The sequence below is a fragment of the Plasmodium malariae genome (genome assembly GCF_900090045.1).
Source record: "Plasmodium malariae genome assembly, chromosome: 12".
Lineage (NCBI taxonomy): Eukaryota > Apicomplexa > Aconoidasida > Haemosporida > Plasmodiidae > Plasmodium > Plasmodium malariae.
In genome coordinates this window covers 2818650-2845988 of record NC_041786.1, presented here as the reverse complement: position 1 = coordinate 2845988, position 27339 = coordinate 2818650, and the positions used below count along the sequence as shown (strand labels likewise).

The 27339-nt window shown below is 22.8% G+C and overlaps 5 protein-coding genes across 5 annotated transcripts; 3 read left to right on the top strand and 2 right to left on the bottom strand.

Moving 5' to 3' along the window:
• Positions 1-1913: 1913 nt before the first annotated feature.
• Positions 1914-2363, top strand: PmUG01_12071500 (conserved Plasmodium protein, unknown function; the record flags this gene model as incomplete). The annotated part of the gene is made up of 1 exon (XM_029006956.1): positions 1914-2363. One exon carries the CDS (start codon positions 1914-1916, stop codon positions 2361-2363), a length of 450 nt encoding a protein of 149 aa, XP_028863393.1.
• Positions 2364-5918: 3555 nt separating this feature from the next.
• On the top strand, positions 5919-9490 carry PmUG01_12071400 (RNA-binding protein, putative; the record flags this gene model as incomplete). The annotated part of the gene is made up of 4 exons (XM_029006954.1): positions 5919-6207; positions 6739-6956; positions 7157-7225; positions 7487-9490. The coding sequence occupies 4 exons, from the start codon at positions 5919-5921 to the stop codon at positions 9488-9490; spliced, it is 2580 nt and encodes an 859-aa protein (XP_028863392.1).
• A 1638-nt stretch (positions 9491-11128) lies between these two features.
• On the bottom strand, positions 11129-13110 carry PmUG01_12071300 (conserved Plasmodium protein, unknown function; the record flags this gene model as incomplete). Its single annotated transcript, XM_029006953.1, has 3 exons — positions 11129-11668; positions 12077-12432; positions 12951-13110. The coding sequence occupies 3 exons, from the start codon at positions 13108-13110 to the stop codon at positions 11129-11131; spliced, it is 1056 nt and encodes a 351-aa protein (XP_028863391.1).
• A 1778-nt stretch (positions 13111-14888) lies between these two features.
• Positions 14889-19113, bottom strand: PmUG01_12071200 (conserved Plasmodium protein, unknown function; the record flags this gene model as incomplete). Its single annotated transcript, XM_029006952.1, has 3 exons — positions 14889-15025; positions 15474-15969; positions 16117-19113. 3 exons carry the CDS (start codon positions 19111-19113, stop codon positions 14889-14891), a joined length of 3630 nt encoding a protein of 1209 aa, XP_028863390.1.
• Positions 19114-23293: 4180 nt separating this feature from the next.
• On the top strand, positions 23294-26823 carry DDX5 (ATP-dependent RNA helicase DDX5, putative; the record flags this gene model as incomplete). Its single annotated transcript, XM_029006951.1, has 3 exons — positions 23294-24292; positions 26072-26162; positions 26351-26823. The coding sequence occupies 3 exons, from the start codon at positions 23294-23296 to the stop codon at positions 26821-26823; spliced, it is 1563 nt and encodes a 520-aa protein (XP_028863389.1).
• Between the last annotated feature and the right edge of the window lie 516 nt (positions 26824-27339).

Below are 27339 nucleotides of genomic sequence, written 5' to 3'. Positions count from 1 at the left end.
TCAAAAATAAGGCATTTTTTGTTTGTAACGCACGTACTAATTTATGTATGTACGTACAATATTTTCCGTATACATACATATATATATGTACATATTGTTCATTAAAAAAGTTGTATATAACCTGTTTCATATATATATATATATATATATATATATATATATATATATGTATACATTACATGCTTTATGTACAAAATATTGTACCCACCTATTATTCACATGTATATAAAATATATATGTAATTATGCAATAAAGTTTCCTATTTTTTTAAACGAAGAAGTATATATTTTTAATTTTAATTATTTATTCATTATAAAAAAATGAGAAAAAACGTAAAATTGAAGTTTACGCGCATGTTTTATTATTTACTAATTTATTTCAAATTTTTTATTTTGCTTAATTTTTTTTGAAGGTCATTATTACGAAAAATAAAGAAGTTAAAAAAGCACACTTTTTTTGAAACATGGAATTTAAAAAAAAAAATAATAATTTCCAAAATTTAAACCTTTTTTGATAATAATAATATACAATTTCCTTTTTTTACAATGTTAAGCAAAATAATAATGTAGAAAGATACTATCAGCTATTTTAAATAATTATACTGTGTTACCATAATTGTCAAATTCATTATATGCTCCTTAAGGAATGTACTGTAATGAATCAACACTGTATTATAAAATAAAAATTATGTTATTATATATGCATGTATATAATATATATATATATATGTAATTATTATTTATATAAGTATGTTTTTAACTTCATATAAAAGTTATCTGGTATAAAGATATACGAGCATAAGGTATGCTTTAATGTTTTTCCAAATAGGTCAATTATGTAGCAAACATTTTTGTATAATAAAAAGAGCATGGAAATAAAATTTAAAAATATAAATAGTTTTAAAAAAAAAATTTGAGGTAATATTGAAAATTCCTGTTTTTATACTTTTATAAAATCAGAGTATAATAAATTTTTAATAAAATTTAATTGAAGAAAATTTTTTTTTCCCATATTTATATAACAAATGATAATGAAACTTCTTTTTTCCTAGTATATTTTTTTAAAAGAAAAAAGAAAAAAAAGTAATAAACTGCAAATCAAATTTGGTAAAATGTATATATATATAATGCTACATTTTAATTTCGTGTTATTTGAATAAATATTACAAAAATGTTTTATATTTTTGTATTATGTAAATATTAAACATCACATTTTTGGAGTTACTAATTTTTATATATAATATTTATATATATATATATATATATATATATATATATATATATATATATATATATGTATACATGTACTTATTTTTATATAAACTTTTTTAAATTTTGTTATGTAAAGGAAATATTTATTATATATAACATTAATACACAAAGCTCCAAAGAACTCTATGAATTTTAATAAAAAAATGATATTTTGCAAAATAAAAAATAGCATGCCTTTACATATGTAAGTATTATTAATTTTTTAAGGAAATACACGTAGTGAATTACATATAATTAAACGAAGCACAGCATTTTATGAAAATTATTTTACGGGTGTAAAATTTACGAAAATAATAGTTAAATGATAATGTACGAATGAAAAGCCAAAATTAAAAATATTTTTAAATACTAAAACGTTAAGAAGTACGTTTATTAAAAAAAATATATCTTTTTACATATAAAAAATTTGAAAATTAACAATTTTTACTTTAGTGTCTCTCGTATATATAAGCAAAAAGTATATCTGGAAGAAATGACACAAAAGAATTATTTTTCCATTTTATATTAAGACATTCGAAAGTAGGGAAAAATACTTATAACTTATAGTTTATATATTCACCATTCGATTGGTTATAACTAATGTATTTTTAAACTCATAAAACTGCATATATATTAAGTTTTCCTTTTTTATAAACAAGTGGAATGGACCTAAATAAAAATGATAAATCTACAGGGTGCAAGAAAAATGTGATTTTAGAAGTGAAAAATGATAATAAACTAGAAATTTATGAAAGCCTATATCTTACTATTAGGGAGTTTGAAAAAGATTTTGGAATATTAAATACAAATTATTCTCTAAAGGATTTGGAAAAAGTGTTAAACCCTGTTGAATTTGCTGATTTTAATTCATTTCTTGCTTATTCTATTTGTTCTATATTTTATTGCTATTTAAAAATATCTGGTGACTTTCTAAATAATCACCCCATCAAAACTAAATTAAAAAATGTCCAATCATTAATGAAAGAAATAAAAGAAAAAATTAAAAATAATAGTGAAGAAAAAAGATCTCTTACTATTAATAAAGAAGCTTCGAAAAGAATAATAGATTCTTGCGTTTCGTATAATAAGGATTTAAAAAAGAGAAAATATTAAATCAAGATTTCTAATGTTTTGTTCTTAGTTTTAAAGAGGAACATCTAATTTGTACCTTTATGCGTTCTACTTGCAAATATGTGCAAGTGTAATTAAGAAATTTTGAATACCTTAACAGAACAGTTAAATAATTATGCATTTGGCATTTATCCAAAATTAACAAACTTTTTTTTTTTTTTTTTTCTTTTATTGTATATAGAATGGTTTGAGACTTTTCAAAAGCCATTTCTTTGATGCAAATTGTGTGAAATAAGCTTTTTTGCTGTTAATTTTTGTTCTTTTTTCGTATAACCTTATACTAAATTTTCTTTATTTTCTTTTTTTTTTTTTTTTTTTTTTTGTTATTCTCGTTAAATTTTAATAAAACGATTAATTTTAAGAGGCAATGTACTTCTGCGTTTTTACAAATTAACAGTATGCAATTTTCTTATTTTTTATTTTTCATTAGGTTAAGTTGAAATATTTGATACAACAAAATCTTTTAATGTACGTTTTCTTCAAATCTTAAAAACAATTTGCATCCATAATACATATATATATATGTACATACACATATAAGTTAATTATATTTATAAGAACTTGCGTGCAAATTGTAGTAATAACAATAATTTGGAACAAAAAAAATATACGTTAAACATTTTTAATAATTTTTTCACATTAAGATTGCGTATTTTACTCCATGAATATAGAACATTAGCTTCTTCTTTTTTTAAAATAATAAAACACTTTTTCAAAAAGTTGAATAAATGGACATTTTAAAAGTAAATTATTCTATTCTTGTCTCTTCTAAAATGTTACACTGTAAATAAATATGTCTCTGGTTTTATGTAGAAAATTATTTTTTTTTTTTTCTTTTCGTAGATACGTTCGAATAATATGTAATAAAACACGTGTTCATTTATTATAATATCAACTTTGCAAACATATTTTTTTCTTTAAATTCCTTGTACGGCTAAAACAGATTGTATACAGAATTTTATAACATTTCGCTTACATTTTTGCAAAAACAAATGATTAAAAAGGTTTATAACAGAAAAATTTTCTTTTCCTTTTTTAAAAACTTCGTGAGTTAAATTAGAACGTTTACATATGAACATATTTACATTTATAATTACATATAAATAAAATAAAATTATCTTATGTAATAATATAATTAAATGTTACAGCTAAAACATTATAACTTTTAAACATGGGGTGTACGTGTTAACGTTTGGTATCGTATATACAATAAGAGTTTAATTATAAAAAAAAAAAAATATATATATATGTATGTACATAAAAACTGTTCGATAGAATTAACAATACTATTCTAATATTAGACAATTTAACATGAACAAGTCATAAAAATATGATATTATGTGTGTGAAATGAAAATGTATATATTATATATATATATATATATATATATGTAATATATAGCTACATTAATATAGGTTGTATAATAAATCTGAGCCATTCATTTTTTATTGCAAATATATCTTTAAAACTATAACGTGTACATATTTTTATATACAATGAAATAGTATTTATATAAAAACAAAATATAAAATACGAAGTTCAAAAACGAAAATATCCAACAACGAAAAAAAATTCGTAAACGATAATTTTCAATTTGTAGTAATTCTATATATATATATATATATATATATATATATATACAAAAATTCAATTCCAGATTATTTAAAAATTTTTAGTTAATATGATGCATCGTACCAATAATTGTGCGATTAAACAAAAAAAAAAATGTATAATATTTATATATAATATATATGTATATTTTCATATATTTTTTTTATATCATTAGTATATCAATTATATTGTGAATATATAATATTTCTTTTGTTTTATTTTTTTTTTAGTGCGTTTCCATGCATGTAAAGAAAAAAACCCATAACATTTTTTGAATCAATGGAATTTAAAAAAAAACAAAAAAGCTATTTGTTATTTTTATTTTTTTTAAATTAATTTAATTTTTTTTATTTAGCTCGTGTTTATACAATTTTATGATATCTTAAAAAAAAAAAATTTTCTCGTAAGAAAAAAATATAAAGATTAAAAAATAATTGTATAAAAAAAATGTTTATACATCATATACATATATATATAATATATATATAAATATATTAAAAAAAACGAAAACAAAAAAAATATTATATTAACAAATATAAAAAATATATGACGTATATAAAATAATATAATATAGTAATATATATATATACATTTTTATATAAAGTTGTACTTTAAAAATGAAAATAATTTAAATATAAAATTATTTTTTTTTTTATTTATGAACGAAATTGTGAGAAATTGTTGAAAATTAATAAGAAATAATAAATAATGGAAAAGTTAAATTTTTAAAAATAATTTTCTTTTGTTTTGAGTCCTTTATTTTTTGTGAATGTTAATTTTTTAACTGTTTAGAAAAAAAAAAATTATGTAGATTATAAAAATATGTAAATTATATAAAACTAATTTTAACGTTATTTCTCCGATTATAGCACATAATAGGTTCATATGAAAGAAGAAAAACCTGAGTGTCACATAACGGGAATTTTTTTTTTTTAAATATATATATATATATATATATATATATATTTATTTATTTATTTATTTATTTTTCATTATTTGCAAAAGAATATACAATACATTTATAAAGAGCGGTACTTAACAATGCTTAGAAAATACAAAGGGAAATTTGATAGAATTGAATGAATAGTACAGATGCATTGAATAGAAATTTTTTTTTTTTAAGGTAAAAATAATCTTCACAAGTTTCGAGAAAATTATAGCAATTCATTGTGTATATAAAAGTACATATTCAAACACAAATATATATATAAAAATATATACATATGTATATATATGAAAAATGGCATGAGATATATTTCTAATATTTGAAGTGGATATTTATTTTAAGAATAATTTTTTGCCTTTAGTACATATTTGTAATTTATCATGTTATAAAAATTATAATTTTATGAAATCATTAAAAGAAAAAGGAATGAAATGATTCTGAAAGGCGGTTACACTTCCGTAGTTTCTATCATTTAAAAGTGTGCGCGTGTATTAATATATATTTATATATATCTATATATGCGTATAATATAATTTCTGTTGAAGACGACCAAAGTTACTGTAACAAAACATCTAATATATGTAACGTTTTTGCTTTACCTATTTATTTAATTTTATATATATATATGTTTTTATTTTAATAAATACAAGCAGTAACAACAAAATATTCCGAAAAAAATTGCTTGAACAGTTATGCACATCATTACAACATAATATCTTTCCTTGTGGGACGTTAAAATTTTTTATAGAAAATTAACCTTCTTTAATTCAATAAGAACAAAAGAACAGTCTTTTTTTTTTTTTTTTTTTTATAAACTATTTCTTTCTGAAATTACTGTAATCAAAAAAAAATATATAAATAATAATAATCGTAAGTGATAGATAACAAATAACAATTTAGGGGCATAAAGGAAGGTTCGTTTTTTTTACACCTTTTATATGATATTTATAGTTTTTTTTTTTTTATAAAGTTTTGAATAAATGACTGATGTACAAATACAAAATCAAACTAGTAACTTCAACACTAGTAAAAAAGAATTTGAGAATAGATATGATGATAAAGCGTTAAGGATTTTATGCGTAAAAAACATACCAAAAGAGACAAAAGAAAATGAACTCTTGGATTTATTTAAACCTTTTGGTACTATAGAAAGTATTAATCTTAAAGTGAATAAAAATGTTGGACCTTACGCAATTTATGCTCATGTTCTTTTTAGTGCTCCTGAGGAGGCTAAAAGGTGTCTAAAGCAAATGAATGGAAAAATTTTAAGTAATATTAATAATGAGTTTATATAAAATATGTTTTGTTACCGCGTAATAGTTAGAGTTTCATTTTTTCATTATCCGTCTGCCATTATTCGTTTTTCATTAATTGTCTTTCATTATTAGTCATTTCATTATTAGTCATATCATTCTTAGTCATTTCATTATTAGTCATTTCATTATTAGTCATTTCATTATTAGTCATTTTATTATTAGTCATTTTATTATTAGTCATTTTATTATTAATCATTTCATTTGTCCATCTCTTCATAAGTTAATAGTTTCATTTTTTACATCATTGAAATAAGAGTAACACATATATACTACATTCTTTTATAAATTATGAATTATTCAGAACCATTTGGCTGATCAACTTTGTCTAATATTATTGTGTTATGTGTATTTATGTATGTAAGTATACACATAAATGTATACATTTATGTATGCGATATTTTTATTGATTCATTTTGTTGCAATTCGTTTAAATTCGAAATGTAATTATTATTGTAAAATTTAAAAAATTTTTCAATTTATGTAGAAGGGAGAGCTTTAAGAATAGATTTTAAAAGGTATAACAACAAATTAGATGATGATGAGAACAGCAATTTTAAAAATTACAACAATAATAATAATAGTAATAATAACAATAATAATAATGGAAATGGCAATAATAATAAATACCATAGAAAAATAAATAGAAACAATCAATTCTATAATAACAGACATACCAACAATAATAAGCGACCTCCAAGGAATGTAAGTTCTCAAGATATTTAAAAATATTTGGTTGAACATTTGATTTTATTATATTTTATTGCCTTCATTGTGGGAACATGAATGTTTGTGCATATATATATACATATGTATGTATGTATGTATGTATATATGTATATATGTATATATGTATATATGTATGTATTTATATACATATATATAAATTTTTTTTCATACGATAGGATGGCCCATTAACGGACGATAATAACAATCTTCATGATACAGAAACAAAAAATTTTAGGGATTATGAGGTAAATTTGAAATAACGTCATATTTGTTAATATGCTTCTTATAATTTAATATTTTTAATCGTTTTATGAAGTGAATTTTTTAATTTGAGAAATTTTGCTTGTGTATTATTATAGTTAGCTTATGTAATTTTATAATTCAAATTTTTTGTAACGTCTTTTATTTTATATATAAAGATTGGACATATGTAAATATATATATATATATATATATATATATATATATATATTTTTTTTTTTTTTTTTTTGCATTACCTACTACAGCAGGTGAACAAGAGGCCTCGAATGGGTAATACAAACGAGAATACAAATTTTATAAATGCTAGTAATCTAAATAATGACTTTGATTTTAATAAATTACTAAAAGATTATGGTGATCGACAACTTTTAAATAATTTTAACAGTGATGATAAAAATAATGAAGTAGAACAAATTATACAAACATTAATTAAAGACATGATGAATAAACCCGCAAGAATAAAATTATATTTATGCGACCACCTAAGGCAGTGTGCGCAACATGTTTTTAATAGACCAGTTGTAAGTTTAAACTTAAATAATGACTATATTAAGAATTTTAATGCTGTTAATAGTACTAGTAATGTGAACAATGTTAGCAGTGTAAGTAGTATTAGCAATATTAACAGTATTAGTAGTGTTAACAATATAAGCAGTGTTAACAGTGTTAGCAATATTAACAGTATCAATAGTGGTTCCTCCTTTATTCCATTTAATCAGCAAGAACAGCAAAATATTATATCTAATTTAAATAACTACGTAAATATAAAGGAGCCGAATTTGCAAAACATGAATAATGATATGTACAACGTACAAATGACAACCATACGTAATAGCGCCAATATACCAAACAGCTGTGGTACAGTAACAAATAATGATTTTTTATTATGTAATAATAGTAATATGGATAGTGGAAGCACTATGAATAATGGTAATAATATGAATAATAGTAGTAATGTGAATAATAGTATTAATATAAATAGTGGTAATAATATGAATAGTGGTAATAATATGAATAGTGGTAATAATATGAATAGTGGTAATAATATGAATAGTGGTAATAATATGAATAGTGGTAATAATATGAATAGTGGTAATAATATGAATAGTGGTAATAATAATAATAGTAGTAACACGAAAAGTGTTATATGGAAGGGCATTCTAGAAATGAGAAATAAAGAAAATTTAAAAGTAATAGGATATGCATTAAATGGTAATGTGAATGCATTTTTAAATAATAATATTAAAAACATTGTTATAAATCATAGGAAAAAAATGAAGAATTTACCTAAAATGGAAGCTGCATACTATTTTGAAATTGAAAATAAAGCAGATGAAAATATATTTGAATCATATAAAAATTATTTTAATAGTAAAGATAGAGTCGGTTTAGCATCAACAGATAATAATTGGCATATATATATTATATTTCCAGGTAGTCCAATATTTAATGAATTTTGTAGTAAGAATATTAATAATAACAATTTAAATAATATTTTTATTGGAGTTGTTTGTTATAACCCTCAAATTTTAGATAAAAAAAACTCATTTCCTTTGATGACACAAAATGCAAATAATAGTATGAACAATTTAAATTCAAATAATAAGACAAATGTAAATTACAATAATAATTTGAATAAAAATATGAATAATTCTAATTTTAAACATAAGAATAATTTTATGAATTCTGCAAATAATTTTGAAAATAATAAGAATATTAATTCGTATAACAATATGATGATAAAAGAAAAAGGAAATAACATGATGAATGTAGCAAACTCTCATATTCAGAACAGTGCATTAAATTTAAATAGTAATATGATGAAAAGTACTCGAAATAATAACGCAATTAATTCTAATTATATCAGTAATATCAATGCTGCTACTACGACTATTAATAGTACCATGGCTACTACTTCAACTACTACTGCTACTGCTACTGCTACTGCTACTGCTACTACTACTACGAATAATAATAATAATAATAATAATAATAATAATAATAACAATAATAATAACAGTAATAATAACAATAACAATATTGACAATAAAGCTGATTTTCCATGTGTTTTGGGTAACCAAAATATTCAAAAAAATAATTCTCAAAATAGTATCCTTGTTCCAGCACATCAAACAAATGATACATTCAAAAATTCAAATGAAGGAAATGAAAAGGAGGAAAACAAAAGTGAAATACCAAATTGGCTCAATCAATTTAGTTCGTTGGCCGCATATCTTGTCAAAAAATAAAATTAAAAGGAAAGGAATATCCTTTTTTTTTTTTTTTGTTTTTTGTTTTAAAACATTTGCAACATTTGTTACATTTTACAATGTTTTCTTCTTTTTGCTTCATTTTATAATTTGTTTGTTTACTCCCTTTTTAATACTTATAGAGGCAAAACAGTCAATCTTATGTTTTGTTGTATACAAATTAGAAATGGAGGAAGAAAACGACAACAGTAGGATACATATATGAATAATATTTAAGAATATTTTCTTGGAAAAATGTGCATACATGTATATATAAAATGCATATGCATATATATTACCAATTTAGTTCTTAGCAACTGTGAAAAGAGAACTCAAATAATCCTTAACAATGATATGCATTTGCATTTGTCATAATGCGTATTTTAATACTTTTTTTTTAATTTTAAAATATAGAATTTTACAGATATATACATATATATATGTATGTATGTATTTTTATTCTAATTCATCCTTTTATGGTGCATATGCCCCTTATTTATTAATTTTTATATTAAACTTATTCCCTTAAGTTTAATATGCAACCTACAAAAGGATGCCCATTTAAAAAAAAAAAAATATAAATGTAAAACTAAATTCACATGTTTATTATTCTTTTTTTATACATTAACAAATTATTTAAAAATAAATAAATTAAAAGCAACCCCCCATGCTGTTTATTTATATATTAATTTATGTATGTATTCATTTTTTTTCTATTTTTAAACACGTATGTTCATAAAGCAATTTGGTGCGTCTGAATATAAGAAATGTGTATAAAATGTGTATGATTTGCTATTATTAATGGGAAAGGCTGATCAATTAGGAAAATTGTACTTTGTAATATGTTAAGAATTTGTAAGTATCTTTTTTAACAAAATGTACTGGATCATATAAAGGTAAGAAGCGTCCAAAGTGAAAAATGCCCATATGTCCATGTATAAATAAACAAATATATATACGTAAGTACGTACACAGGTACACAAATAAATATATAAATGTTAGCTCTTGGTATTATACTACTAGGTTGTAGATCGCATTCCTCCAAATATAGTATATCTCCTTTTTTTTTACTTTTTTTTTCCCTTTCCTTTAAAACATTTTTAACTTAAAGTTAATTTTTTTTTTTTTTTTTTGTACAAAAAAATATTTATATTTTCTTTATCCCAGTTTAATAATTAAAAAAAAAAAATCTTATTTGTTTTTTTTTTTAAAATACTGTTTCACACTTAGACAAAAATTTATGCACATACATGTATAATATACATACATATATAATTATATACTTATATAAAGATATACACATATATAATTATATACTTATATAAAGATATACACATATATAATTATATACTTATATAAATATATACACATATATAATTATATACTTATATAAATATATACACATATATAAATATATAAACATATATAAATATATACACATATATAAATATATATACACATATATAAATATATATATACATATATAAATATATACACATATATAAATATATATACGCATATATAAATATATATACATATATAAATATATATACATATATAAATATATACACATATAAATATGTAAACATTTATAAATATATACATGTTCAAAAAGAAAAGTTACTTATTAATTTTGCATTATTTACTGGTTAAAGATGGAAAAGCTCTTGTATCATTTATATTAGGGGGATCCCTCTTCTTAAAAATTTTTTCATCAAATTGCATTTTTGTTTTATTTTCATATTTATTGTGCCAATTAGCATCATCTGTTTTTTTGAAACTTCTAAAACTTCTTCGAAATCCTGGAATTCTATCAACTCTTCCTCCTTCCTCTAAAATATATTGATAAACATTTATTGCTTTTCTTTTTGGATGTTCTGACTTATTTTCTTCTTCTAAATTATCATTACGTTTTGTAACAGTACCAGTTGTTTTATTACTTTTTTCATTATTTACCTCATTTTTTTTTTTCTTTTTATCAACACTTTCTATGCTTTTATTTGAATTTAATTTTTTCTCTTGTTGTCTTCTATACATATCATAATCAATAGTAACTGATTCGTGTTTTCTCAAAACGTTCGTGTTTTCTTCGTAATTCTTATTTTTTAAATCTAAGTAATTTTCTCTTTTCATACTGTCGTACCTACCACTACTGTCGTTATAATCATTGAACATTTTCTATAAAAATGGAAAACAAAAAAATTGTTTCCTTATGTATTATATACATATGTAACAAAGGGTTGGGTATTATAAGCATTATAAACATTGCTAATATACGTGTTTAAAAGGGGAAATATATGGGTGCACAAAAATTAAAATGAGGTGAAATACACACAATATTTCAAACATAAGGATATACGATGAAAAAAATATAGCATGCAACAAATGAACATTGGCATTTGTTTTTATTTATTCAAAAGTTAATAAATACAATTTGAGAAGGTAAATATAATATGGCCGTATACATCTACACATATACAAATATATGCATTCCATATTTTCCCTTAAAAAAAGTATATACTTATATATATACGATGCATGATACATATATATATATGTATTTTTTTTTTTTTTTTTATTAATTACTACTCCATAATCAAATTTATTATAATTATATGATGAATTGTAGTTCCTTCTGTCCATATTCATTTTATAATCGTAATTTCTTGAACCTCTATAAAAATTATTATTTCCTAAAATGTTAGCAGAAGCATTGCTATAACCTCCTCTTTTTCTTGAAAATTTATTTCTTATATTATTACCTCTTACATGAAAATTGTCACAATAGCCTCTATTGTAACTACTCTCATTTAAATCATTTATGGAAGTAATTGGGTATTTATTATATCTGTCATTGTAAGGATTAAGTGGTTTCTTGCTATTATATTCTTTAATTACTGGTGAGGAATTATTATCTTTAATTTCACTTGCTCTTTTTTTCTCTATATATATTAGCAAAAAAATGAAGAACTAATATAAGTGCCGTCATGTGATTTCCATGTGTGTATATGCATATATATACTGAAGTACATGTGCACTCATACACATATATAGATGCACATATATAGATACATATATATATATATTTATATATGTGCAAAGAAAATGAGTATACGCTTGAAAACAATTTTACACGTAGTATTAGCAAAAAAAAAAAAAAAAAAGCAAATTAATTTTCCTAGGTATTAGGTAATTTATTGTGATATGTAAATACTATTTATTTATATGCATGGTATCATATAGGGCAGTGTAACAAATATATTTATTAGATCAGCATAAAAATATACATCATATATCTAAACAATAATTTTGGAGAATGGAGGGGGGGCAACAAAAAAAAAGGTGTTACACATGTATATGTATATATATATATGTATATATATATATGTATATATATATATATATGTATGCATGTATGTATGTATTGCGAAAGGGTTTGAAAACAGCTTCTTTATTTTACCGTGGCTATTATTATTAATCCGTCCTCCGTATGTATCATTTATTTCATTTTTCGCCGATTCTTTTAGTTTTGCCTTCCCGCTTTCTTCCTCCGAATTATCACTATCAAAAACTGAGTATTTGTTCGTTGTATGAACGTTATATCGAATCTTCGTCGCCATACCTTATGCAACTTTTTTTTTCGTAAGAAAAAGGTATACACATGCATATAACATAAGTAATAAATATATATTATGTATATGTGTATACATATATATACATATATATATATATATATATATATATATATATATATATATATATTATATATATACATATATATATATATATACAAATTAAAAAACAGTCACTGCAGATGAGGATGTAAATAATGTTTTTTACTTTTTTTATAAACCTTAATTTTTTTGACTTGTTTTGGTTTTATTATGTTATTCTATTTTTCTGGTTCAAATAAAAAAAAAAAGTAAAAACCTTTTTTTATTCAACTATTAAAAATACACGGTAAAAAAAAAAAAAAAAAATTTTATAAGCAGTAAAAAATATATTATAATGAACTATAAATTTTATAATTAATTTTGTTTTTTATTTTTTTAATTCACTATTGTTAATTTGTACATTCAAAAAAAAAAATAAATTAATATACTCATGTATAAAATATATAATGACATATTATGTATATATAATATTATATTATACGCTAAATATATATTAAATTTATAATGTATGTATTTTTTTTTTCTTTTTTTTTTGATCATTTCATATGCCCAGGAACTTTTTTTATTTGTTTCATATAATATATTATTTTTACATATATAATAACCTACAACCCATATATATGCATATATATATATATTTTTTTGACTATCTATTGATTAAAAAAAAAAAAAAAATGGATATTTTGCTATAAATGGTATGAAAACACATTCTTATCTCGTTATAAACTAAAAAAAATATAAATTTAAAACAAGTTTAAGATCAAAAAAAAAAAAAAAAAGGGCGGGAGATCATATTACCTTATTATTACTCAGATGTGTGCAATAGTATATTAAGTATATATTTTTTAATACGTTTTTTTCAAATTTTTTTTTTTTTAAAAAAAATTCTTTAGGCTTCTTTAATTAATTTACCAACAGTTTATGCAAACATTTCTAACACTATTTTAATGAAAAGTTAACAATTGTATTAAGTTTTTATGTTCAATAAATGTAAGTGAAAAATCATTTTTTCTTTTGTGATAAAGAAGATTTGGGGGAATATACTTACAGATGATAAACAGAAGCTTCAGTATTTACATGTATTCATATAATACTCCTACAAATAAACGCTTAAACGTATGGTCAATAAGTATACTTTGTTTTGATAATTTTGTAGTTTCTGTTTTATTTCATCTAATTTGGATTTATTTTATATAATTTGGTTTCATTTAATCTAATTTGGATTTATTTAATCTAATTTGGTTTTATTTCATCTGATTTGGTTTTATTTCGTCTGATTTGGTTTTATTTCATCTGATTTGGTTTTATTTCATCTGATTTGGTTTTATTTTATCTGATTTGGTTTTATTTTATCTGATTTGGTTTTATTTTATCTGATTTGGTTTTATTTCATCTGATTTGGTTTTATTTCATCTGATTTGGTTTTATTTCATCTGATTTGGATTTATTTTATATAATTTGGTTTTATTTAATCTAATTTAGTTTTATTTAATATAATTTAGTTTTATTTAATATAATTTAGTTTTATTTTACTTCATTTTATTTAAACTCATATTTTACGGTACGTATTATTCCACCTTTTTGTGTAAATTCGTGTTTTTTACTTTTCATTTTTTTTATCTTTACTTCATATTTCTTACAAGAAGCATATAAAGATTTTTTTTTTTTTTTAAAAAAAGTATAATCCGTCAAAAGTTAACACACCATATACCATACACTATGTTTCATGCTGATCTGCTTAAATTAATTTTGTGTATACACAAAATTGTAAAGTAGTATAAAAGAAACCAAATTATATGACTGAAAAGTAGTATTCTTAAAACGTTGGAAATATAATCTCTCATGCTGAAAGTAATCAAGTCTGTAAAGAAAAATATGTGAATAAAAAAAGTAAAAAATTAATAAAATTGTGAGATATATAAAAAAAATTCTTAATAATTAAAAAAATCAAAATAAATATAAGGTACAACTACACAACATAGAATGAAAATGAAAAAGCATAATTTTATATATATGAATATATGGAAAAAAAGTTCTCTATTTTTCTGATTAAAATTGAACACTCCCGTTTGTTAGGCTAATTTTATAATTTGCTTATATTTATTAAGGCTTTTCCTGTTTTTTTTTTTTTTTTTTTTTTTTTTTTTCGTTCTTATCCTTTTCTTTTTTTATTTGTTCTTCCTTTTTTTTCTTTTTTTTTTTTTTATTTTGTTTTTCTTTTCGTTCTTCTCTTTTTCCCATTTCATTTCTTTTTTATCCTCTTCTTTTTTTTTTTCCCGTTTTCTATTGATATCCCATTTTGAACGTACATAATACCAAAAATAAGAAATAGGGCAGTGATTCCTTCACACTTCTGGTCAAGTTCATTTTTTTATCAAGGACTGCTTTGAAATATAGAGTAGAAAACAAATAGTGAGAAAGAGATATTATTGCACCTATTTTCATAAGAATAATTGTTATTGCATCTGTATTAACAGAGAAAAAATGCATGAAATATACTACACTTAAGTTATTGTATAACCAGAACTGAAATATCATTACTATTGCATTAATGCTAAATATATATAAAGCAATTAAATATATGAAAAAATAAAGAATTAACATAAATTTATATTCATGTTGAAATTCCATGGCTTGGTTAAATAGAACATATGTTTCTGAATAAAAATAGGCATTCTTGATACCACTTTTTTTAATGATATTTTTTATTTTTGTGAAATTTTCTACATTCTTGTCATAATTGCTTGTATAATTATGTAGCATGAATCCTATTCTACTGCTGGTTATATTATGTTTCTCGTCCATCTGAGCATTAAAAAGGGAAAAAGGAATAAAAAAAAAAAATGGTAGCGTATTAGTACATTATGATATATGCAACATGAGAGAGGAACAAAATGGCTGTCTATTTCCGCATTTCTGCGTATATTTATCCCCCTTTTTTTTTGAGCGTACCTTTACGTAATTTTCATAGAATAAATGGGGTGTTATCGTGTGGATTTGGGGTAGAATCGTATTAATATTATTATGATAATCTGTTTTAATTGTAAAAATATTACTATTGTAAACTCCATCTTCTTTCATAGTTAACCATTCATAAATAATATCATAAAAGTTATGGCATATTACTCCTTCACTAATACAAAAGATTTCTTTTAATTTTTCCAAATGGAGTAGTTTGTGTTCATATTGTGGAATGAAATTGTTACAATCATTCATATGCTCTTCTAGATCATATATATTATCGAATGGAAATGTATTTATACAATCATTTTTAATTAACTTAAATGCATGAACCCATGACATAATGGGATCATTAATATACCCTTCCTTTTTCAAAAATTCTATTAACTTTATAATATTATCCATATTTTCTTCTTTTTCATAGTCATATTCATATGAAGAAGGTAACACCAAGTAGGCAGGTTCTACTACATACCCTGCTTTCTTTTCAAAATTTTCTACAAAAGTCCTTAACTTTGAATATTTGCTCATATATGTGTAAATATCATATTTTGTTTTATTAGTAATAAAAATACATAAGAACAAAGCTAAAAATAATAAAAGGAAAAGCAAAACAAGGAATGTAAAACCCTTTTTATACGATTTAGCATTTTTGGATTCTTTTTTTCTTAATTTTTCTGCCTTTTGTTCTGTTTCACTTTTGCAATTACAACAATTAAAGTCATTTGTCTGATCCTTGTATACCCGCTTCTCATCAGAACATTCATTTACATTTATACATCCTTTCTCTTTATTCATATTAATATCACACATCTCTCCTGTTACGAGTATTCCATTGCAGAATGTATTACACTTGTTATTGTTTCTATTATGATTGTTTTGCACTTTTATTTGCGCTGCTCCAATATCTACATTTTTTTCCCCTTTTGACAGTTCAATTATATGCTCATGAGATTCATTGCTTAAACGAAAAATTGTCTTTTTATTCTTGTATAATAGTAAGGAAAATATATTGTTAAAAAAGGATGCGTAAAAAAGGAACAACGAAATAATTGCAAATATAGAACATATACAGAACTTCTTAACAATTGTGTAACTGCATGTAAAACCAACGAGATATATAGCTATAAGTACCATCGAAATTTTCCCAACGAAATATAAGGATTTGTACGTCGCATGAATGTGCTCTTTGCTCATATCTGCCAAGTCGTTCCTACTATGATCACTGCAGTTATTGCTGCCACTGTTACTACTGCTATTACTTCCATTACTACTGCTATTACTTCCATTACAACTGCTATTACTTCCATTACAACTGCTATTATTTCCATTACTACTGCTATTACTTCCATTACTACTGCTATTACTGCCACTACTACGGTATGCTTTTTTTTTTTCTAACTTTTGAGCCATTTTCTTCGAGCATGCCGCTACGCATTTGTTATAGTAAAAAACAGTAATACATAGGTATAGAAAACTCAGGAAAAAGAGGACATAGTAATTTATTAGATAAAATCTTAGTACGCTTATTTGAAATAGTAAACTAAAAAAAAAACTTGAGCAGAATGAAAACAGCGTTAATATATACATCGAAAGAAGTAGAACTATCTTTCCCTTAAATTTCAGTGTACTCGATGATATGTAATAATTAATATAAAAAATTATAAATAAAAAAGAAAGAATTACAAATATATAATTCGTTTTTATTCCCACAATAAATGACTCAGTTTCGTTTTCTTCTAATATCTTCTCGTTCATAACAGAAATATGCCAATTTCTTTTCTTATTCAACTGATGTGTAAAATTAGTACCATCTGGGTTGTTAATAACTAAATGTGTAATCTTTTTTTCATTTATTAATTCTACATATCTATTTAATGTTCTATACCATTCATTAAGTAGTACATCATCAGCATTTTCATCAAAATTATAAACAAATAAATAAGCTTTAACACTTTCTGATATATCTGATAATACATCCTCTAATTTGTTACGTGATTTTTTAAAGGTATTATGAGGGTAATATAAAAAGGTAGGTAATAAAATAATTTCCCTACTAAAAAAGGTTTTTACCGATTTGTCATTTTCCCTTAACAAATTATTAAAATAATCATTCCAGTTATTCACCAAGTCATACTGTCCATTTTGTAATTCAGCAACTGTGTAAAGACCTAATACAAAACATTTCGTACCATTAAATGGAATGTCAAATTTTTTGCACATATTTTTCCATGTTTTTTTATTCTCATTTTTATCCTCAATTTTATGCCCGTTTTTATCCTCAATGTTATTCTCATGATTTATTTGTTTAAAGTATTCAAGTAAAAAAAAAATATCTTTCAATGAACTATAATTTAATATATTTTCACATTCTTCTTTATCATCTAAATAAAACAGTAATGTTGCTGTCTTTTCCTTTTTATAAAACTTGAAAAAATGGTCAACATTTTTCCCAATTTCATTATTCGACTGAACTAATGTATCGCTTGTTTTTATTACGTTTATTTTGAAATATTCTACTCCTTTTATCTTGTTCAAAAAGGATTTAAACAATACAAATGCACTATTATTAACATCTGCAAACAAACTATTACAGAAAGAAATACTTATTATCATGAATATTAAAGAGCCGATAATCATACTCAGAATAATGCACCATGGTTTATCCATTGTTAATTTCACATATTTTTTGCATATAACACGTAAAATATTTTTCCTACTTTTCTTTTTTCTCTTCCTAAAGCTATTGCTTCCTGACTCATTACATTCATCTTCTTCCTTTCTTTCACAGTAATGACCATTATTTAACATATACATATTGTTTTTTTTTTTCGATATATTTTCCTCTTCTCCTGTAACGACATTCATATCAGAACCATTGCAAGGATTCCTGCTACCGTTACAATTCTCACATCGTTCATTTTCACTAAACATAGTACTCCTCTTCTTCTCATTCGTGCTGTTATAGTTGTAAGGGTATCCCTCCATGTCTACTTTATTAGCTGTTTTGCTTCGTGCTCTCCAAATTTGAGAAATAGAGGCCTAAAAGTACTGCACACCGAGCAAACACAAAATACTGAACAAAAAATACAAAATACAAAACAGAAAATATAATATATAAAATATAGGATGTCAGAACAGAACAAAAAAAAAAAAAATAAATAATATAATAAAATAAAGCAAAATCGAAAACGAAAACGAAAACAAAAGCAAAAACAAAAACAAAAACAAAAACACACAAAAGCTACAATAAAAAAAAATTTCCTATTTCTTCTGCAAAACTATAACAAACTAAAGGAAATTTCTTAGCAATTTTAAGGATGATTATTTTAACACATTTTTAAATTACATATATTATAGAGATGGGGACAAAAAAAAAAAGAACAATTTTATTATATCTCAAAAATAAGTAGTCACAGTTACATGTTCAGAAATAATTTTACAGTATTCTCTTTAAAAAAAAATTATAATATTTTTTTTGCAATACATGTTCTTATATAACTACACCCTAGTTATGCGTCTTTTAAAATGTTTACTTGATATGAGTAATTTCGTGCTCTTTAGCATAGCCCATATTTACTTATTATATTCCTTAAACAGCATGGTTGCAATTTTTTTTTTTTTTCCTGCTCTAATGTAAATGCATAGATACAAACTTACAGACATTTATATGCACATGCAACATGTAGTCCCCCCTTATTATTAGATGAACAGATTTAATTTCCTTTACAATTGCGTTTGAACGTGTATGTGAATAGATCCTTTTTTTTTTTTTTTTTTTTTTTTTACACTTTTAATATTATTTAATCATACGATAATTTTCACCTTAGCATGCAATCATGTTTGAAGAACTTATAATTTCAGTAAAAGGGAAATAAAGAAGAAAAAAAATTATTCGCACCAATAATAATAAGAAAATATATTGCTACAACTAAATTAAGCAAGCACCTGTTGCATGTGCAAATTTGGAATGTTTTGTTTAAAGAATTAAAATATTATTCAGAAAGTAGAGAAAGGAAATTGCATGGGGAAAAAAAAAGGAAAGCTGATTACCCCCAATTATGTCCTTACCATTTATTATACGAAAAATGCAAAATAGGGACATTCTATTTTGTGTTACACGTATGTAATACTGTTATTCTTTAATAAGCAGTCATTTATTCAATGTTTAACTTTTTTTTTTTTTTTTTTTTGTATCTCTACTTAGTATTACGAATAACAATAAAAAGCCTAGTAAGACACCTAGAGTTAGAATTCGTATTAACATACATATATATAAGATATATGTATATATATACATATATATTTTTTTTTTTTTTTACTCTTTTGCTTTATATACAAATGAGTTGCCGTGCATATTGTACTGTAACTGTGTGTACATAAAATTAAGCCTATATAACAAGAAAATATTTTCAGATATTTCATAATATTTTATATTCTTTATTTAATAAAGATGAAAAAGGCACGCATAATTTTCATATAAGTAACGCACATGCTAATACTACTACTACTACAACTACTACTACTACTACTACTACCGTTATTTTATTTTAATTGTATTAGTTCGTTTTTCCTTTTTATGTAATTTAAAAAAAATAAACATTTTCACATTGAAAGTAAAATGGAAAAATAACAGTTTCTGCATTAAAAGGAACTTGCAATTTTGTTCTTACTCATTTGTAATATATGTTTTATAGCTTTTTCATTTTTCTATTTCTTTTTTTTTTCCTTTTTATTTTTGCTAAATAACCTTATAATACTATATATAAAAAATAAATAAAATGCAATTTTACAAAGAGAAAAAAAAAAAAAAAAACTATAATCTCAAAAGTTAAAATATGAACTTATTAAAATTAACTTACTAAAAAAACTATTTTAATATTTTGTTAAAACATTTTTCCATTCTCATTTCCCATATTTTATAAATACCCAATAAAAATGTGTAATAGAACATTTTACTTTATTGGAAGAAATAACTATATATACTACACATTAACATGAAGAAAAAACAAAAACAGAGGTAACTTATTTTGTTTGTATAAATACGAATTGCATATCTGATCAAACAATTAAAAGATAAGCATTTCCATTATTAAAAATGAAAGGTAGTTTCAGATTTCATATTATTTTGCATACACGAAAATTACCTCTAAAAAATAATGTATTCCTTACTTTTTCTACGTATATATATAAAATGTATATTACTTATATACATACATATATATGTAGGTTACGTATGAGTACACACACTGCATACTATGGAATGCTGTCATAATAGGAACGGTCTTGAAATAAGGGGATTAAAAAAAAAAAAAAAAAACACGTACATATTATTGGTACCTAATGCAAAGTATATTAATATAACAGTTGCCCAATTTGTGCTATTTTAAAAAAGTGAAATGATAAGTCATCCAATATTGATGATTAAATATAAGCACAAACGTAATTTTGTTGTGTAAAATATATATATAATATATTAATGTATATATATTTATAATTATATATGCATTTTCAACATACGCCAATTACTTAAGCGTAGCCCCATCGTCCTTCCTTTTATGTTTGTACAGGCTTAAATTTTATTCTTACGTATTCTCATTTTTTCTTTTTCTTTTTTTTTTTTTTTTGGCTTTAATATATATTAGTACCGATATGTTTATTTTATTATATTAATTTTATGTTCTAATATGTAGCTGTTTTATATGTATATTAACATATTTAAACTTTTTAGCTATTAACCTTTTTTTTTTATAATTCGTCATTAATGCTCATATATATATATATATATATATTTAATATAAATTAAAAAAAATACCAAGCAAACAATAGCCCTTCCACCCCCTATAAAAAATTAAATAAATACCATAAGAATATCTACAAATTCGTATTTTAATATTATAACACAATATATTATATTGAGAATTTCATTTTTTTTTTTTTCATATGTAAAATATAAATTTTAGCTGTAAAAAATATGAAGAGTGTTTACTTTTAAAAAATTAAAAAAATTGAAGATATTGTTTTTTTTTTTTTTTATACATATTTTCGTTTATTATACATTTTGTATAAGACTTCATTATATATTTTGCATAAAAAATTCATTTTGTTGTTAATTAAAGAGTTCATATAATTTAAACATTTATTTTTTAAAAGATATTTCAATTATATATTTTCTTTTTATTTTTACACTATTATGCTTTCACCCTTTTTTACGACATTTTTTCATGACCCTTCAATTTTTCATATAGTTTAAAATAAAAGGCTATATTATGTTTATAACTATTTATATATATATATATATATATACATATATGTATAGTTATTTATATATATATTTATGTAGCAGTAATAGCAACATAATTATCTGTGTTACAGCTGTACATCGTAAAGTGTAGCATTTTATATAATTATGCCCTTTTATACCCCATAAAAATGAGCGGTAATATATTTTTTTAATTTTTTCAATTTCCTCATCATGTTAATGTAAAAATATATTTTTATAGTATGTGTTTAACTTTTATTAAAGTTAAAAAAAAGAAAAAATACAATATTATTATAACATTTTAATAATTTTTACGTAAAAATAGTAACTTTTATTATATATAGAAATAATGTATTAAGATATTTATAGATGTATGAAGAGGTTTATATGCAGTGATATAAAGTAACATTAAACAAATTAAAGGGGATGATAAATATATATGTATATATATAAATAAATTTATGTATGTACGTACCTATATTTATACGTTTTTATACAAGTATTTATATATTTTTATAAATGTATGTATATATATATATATATATAAGTATGAAGCTACGCGAATAAAGTGTTAAATATAAGACGCATTTTTTATATCGAGTTTAAGCAATTGTTAGAAAAAAATATACACATAACTTCGAAACATTAAATAAGCCAAACTTTAAGAAAAGAAAAAAAAAATACATACATTTTATAGTTTTATATATAAAATATAATATTTTCATAAGGTTAATACAAGTACCTAGTACGAAAAAATAATAATAAAAAAAAAAAAAAAAAAAAAAAAGGGATAAATTTTGTTTTATTAGACTAAGGGAAATAGCTAATTTATATATATAGGTAAAGAAATATATACATTTATATAGAAAGATAGACGCCCATATTAGAAAAAAAATATATTTTAAAATGAGGGGTTTCAACAATTTCAATAATAGATACCCAAATTACCCCGATTATACAAATGCCTACGGAAATTACCAAGCCTATCCACAGTATAGAACAAATTATGGCAATTTTTCGGGACATAATAATAACTCGAGTAACCTAGGAAATAACTTAGTTCAAATTGATTGGAGTACTGTTAAATTAGTCCCATTTGAAAAAAATTTTTACAAAGAACATGAAGATATAAGTAATTTATCAGCAAAAGAAGTAAAGGATATAAGAGACAAGCACAGAATAACAATTTTGGAAGGTGAAAATGTACCAAACCCAGTAGAATCAATTAATAAAATTGGGTTTCCTGATTATGTTTTAAAATCTTTAAAAAATAATAATATTATTACACCAACACCTATACAAATACAAGGTTGGCCTATTGCATTATCAGGAAAAGATATGATTGGTAAAGCAGAAACTGGTAGTGGGAAAACATTAGCTTTTATTTTACCTGCATTTGTTCATATTTTAGCGCAACCTAGCTTAAAATATGGTGATGGACCTGTTGTTTTGGTATTAGCTCCTACAAGAGAATTGGCGGAACAAATTCGTCAGGAATGTATTAAGTTTTCTATTGAATCAAAAATAAGAAATACATGTGCATATGGAGGAGTACCGAAAAGTGGTCAGATTTATGCTTTAAGACAGGGTGTTCATATTTTAATTGCTTGCCCAGGTCGTTTAATTGATTTATTAGAACAAAATGTTACTAATCTAATGAGAGTTACTTATTTAGTTTTAGACGAAGCTGATAAAATGTTAGATATGGGTTTTGAAATACAAATTAGAAAAATTGTTGAACAAATTAGACCAGATAGGCAAACCTTAATGTGGTCAGCAACTTGGCCGAAAGAAGTTCAAGCGTTAGCAAGAGATCTATGTAAAGAACAACCCATACATGTAAATGTTGGTTCGTTAACTCTAACTGCTTGTCGTAGAATTAAACAAGAAATATATCTTGTTGAGGTAATTAACTCATTTATTGCTTATCATTATTATTATTATTATTACTGTTATTTTTTCTACAGTTTTTACTATCACGATTATCTTTATTTTTATACTTATTTTTTGTTTTAGTGCATTATTAATATTATAGAGAACTATATATGTCTTTTATCATATTTATATATTTCTACATTACGTCTATAAAATTTTATGATTATTTATTAATTATATGTACTTCTTATCGCTTTGTTGTGTTGTTTTTAGTATTTAGAATTAGCTTTTTCATTAATGATTATGTGAACTGCATATTCACTTTCATTTGAATAGCATCGTTTTGTAGTTCATGTTTTTATTCTTTTACTCCTTTTTTTTTTTTTTTTTTTTTTTTGTTTTGTTTTGTTCTTTTTTTCTCCGCCTTTCGATATAATTTGTATCCTTTATTATGTCATTTTATTTTTCATAAATTATGAAGCTAAGGTTGTTGTTTTCTTTGCCCAAGTGCTTCTTTACTTTTTCGTTTCACTGTACATATATATATAGTGTGAGCGCACATATCTGCAATTATTTGTAATAATTATGATGTCTTTTATATGCGTATTACTTTAAGTATTTTATATTTTTTTAAAATATTTTGATTGTTTTGTATTTTTTAAGGACAACGTGAATAATTTTTTTATTCAATGAATTGCATATTCCATATTTTATTGTGTATGTATGTTTGTATTGTTTTGTTTTATACTTGCATTATTCCTTTTTTAATATTTAAATTTTTTGTGCATTACTGAATGATGCAATTTATGAGTATTATTTTGGGCTCATTTATACGTGTAAACGTTGCCCATATATGTGATATTTTGTGTTTATAATATATTTAATTAAGTGTATATTATTATGTAGTACCTGCCATGTACCGTATATATATATATATATATATATATAAATACCTATTATATGTATGCAATTTTTCATTTTTAATGCATTTTATTTGTCATGTCGCATCAATTGCTGTGTATTTTTGAATTGCTTATAATAAGGAGAGAAATAGCAGTTCATTGCAAATTTATAAGTGATAAAAAAATATTTCCAAGAGAAAATATTTTCCTTTTTTAGGCAATCTTGCTTGCCCTTCCTTAATAAGATATTTGTAAGAATCCGCATGTATTTTTTTTCTTTCATCTAATTTTTTTATTTCTTATTTATTTTTTTGTATTTTTTTTTTGAGTTTTGTTTTGTCTTGTTGTGTAGAAGTATTTATTTTCCCATATATTTTTGTCGTATGTTTTAGTATTATTTACAACACCCTAGGATGTGTAAATAATTATACATAAAAAAAATTAAAAAATTACATACGCTTTTTTATAATATGCATGTGGATAGCTGTTATAATTTTATGAAAAGAAAGGTGGCAAGATTGTCGAAAAATGTAAAACAAAAATAAGAAAAAAAAAAAAATTACAAGTTTTTTTTTTTTTTTTTTTTTTTTGTGAAGTCCTATCACTTTAAATTTGCAATGAGGTTAGTTATGATATTTCTGTTTTTCCTTTATTTTATTTAAAATAAAGAAAAGAACAAAAATATAATCCTTATTAAACGTTTCTAAACATGCAGTATGAATATATTTATTTGCATATGAGTATCTGCGTAAGAGTGTTGTACATATATACATATACACATATATATACACACATATGTATATACACATATATATACGCGCATACATATACATATATATATATATATATATATATATGTTTGTTTTTGCATTATATATTCACCTTTTTGTCTTTTTTTTTAATTTAGGAACATGAAAAAATAATTCATCTAAAATCGCTACTTCAGAGAATATTCAGGGAGAACGACAGAATAATTGTATTTGTGGAAACTAAAAAAAGTAATAAAGAAAAAAGGAAAATTAGCCTTTTTAATTTTGTTTATGCGTAAAATGCCTTTTTAGGAACATACGAAGAGTATTCACATGCCCATTTACGCGCATGTATATATATATATATATATATTCATTTATGTTTGTATATATGTGAATACGTTTTCATATGTGTGTAAATTTTCCTTTTTGGTTAGACGCTGATTTTATTACAAAAGCACTACGACTAGATGGAATGCCTGCCCTTTGTATACATGGGGATAAAAAGCAGGACGAGCGAAGATGGGTATTGAATGATTTTAAAACAGGAAAAAGCCCTATTTTAATTGCAACCGATGTAGCTTCAAGAGGGTTAGACATAAAGAATGTAAAATATGTTATAAATTTTGATTTCCCTAATCAAATTGAAGATTATGTTCATAGAATTGGTAGAACCGGTAGAGCAGGAGCGCATGGAGCTTCTTTTACATTCTTAACGTCAGATAAATATAGATTAGCGAAAGATTTAGTTAAAATATTAAGAGAATCTGAACAACCTGTTCCTCCACAATTAGAAAAAATTTCTTTTTCAGTGAGTAGTAATCAAAGAAGAAATCCTTATTATAGTTACGGTCGTTCAGGACACAATGCTAATAGCATTCCTTTAAAAGGAAGTAATAGGTATTACTAGCTGTACATATATAAAATGTTCAGTATTTGTTCATTAAAAAAAAAGAAAAATGGACTTTTATTTAAAATTTAAATATATGCCATATGACGTTTGCTACTGTTACATATGTACCATTGTATGCCTATGTATATGTATATATATACATATACATATATAGATATACATACATATAGCATATTTTTTATGGAATAAAAATTCGTGTACTATTAATTATATTATACGTTTCATACGTTACATACCCACGAACTTTTATAATTTGTACTTTGCATTTTATATGTTACAATATTATATTTTAAAAAAATTGTATAATACGGAAAACCCCTTGAACCAAATAGCTTGAATTTTTTTTTTTTTTTTTTTTTTTTTTGGTTATATAAAACATATATGCTCACAACAATATCCATTTACCTATTATATATGCATAGAAATTTATGTACATTTTTTACAAAATTTGTTATTATTTTACTATGCCCTTTTTTATTTTCTACGTAATGCTCGACGCTGTACAAATATTTT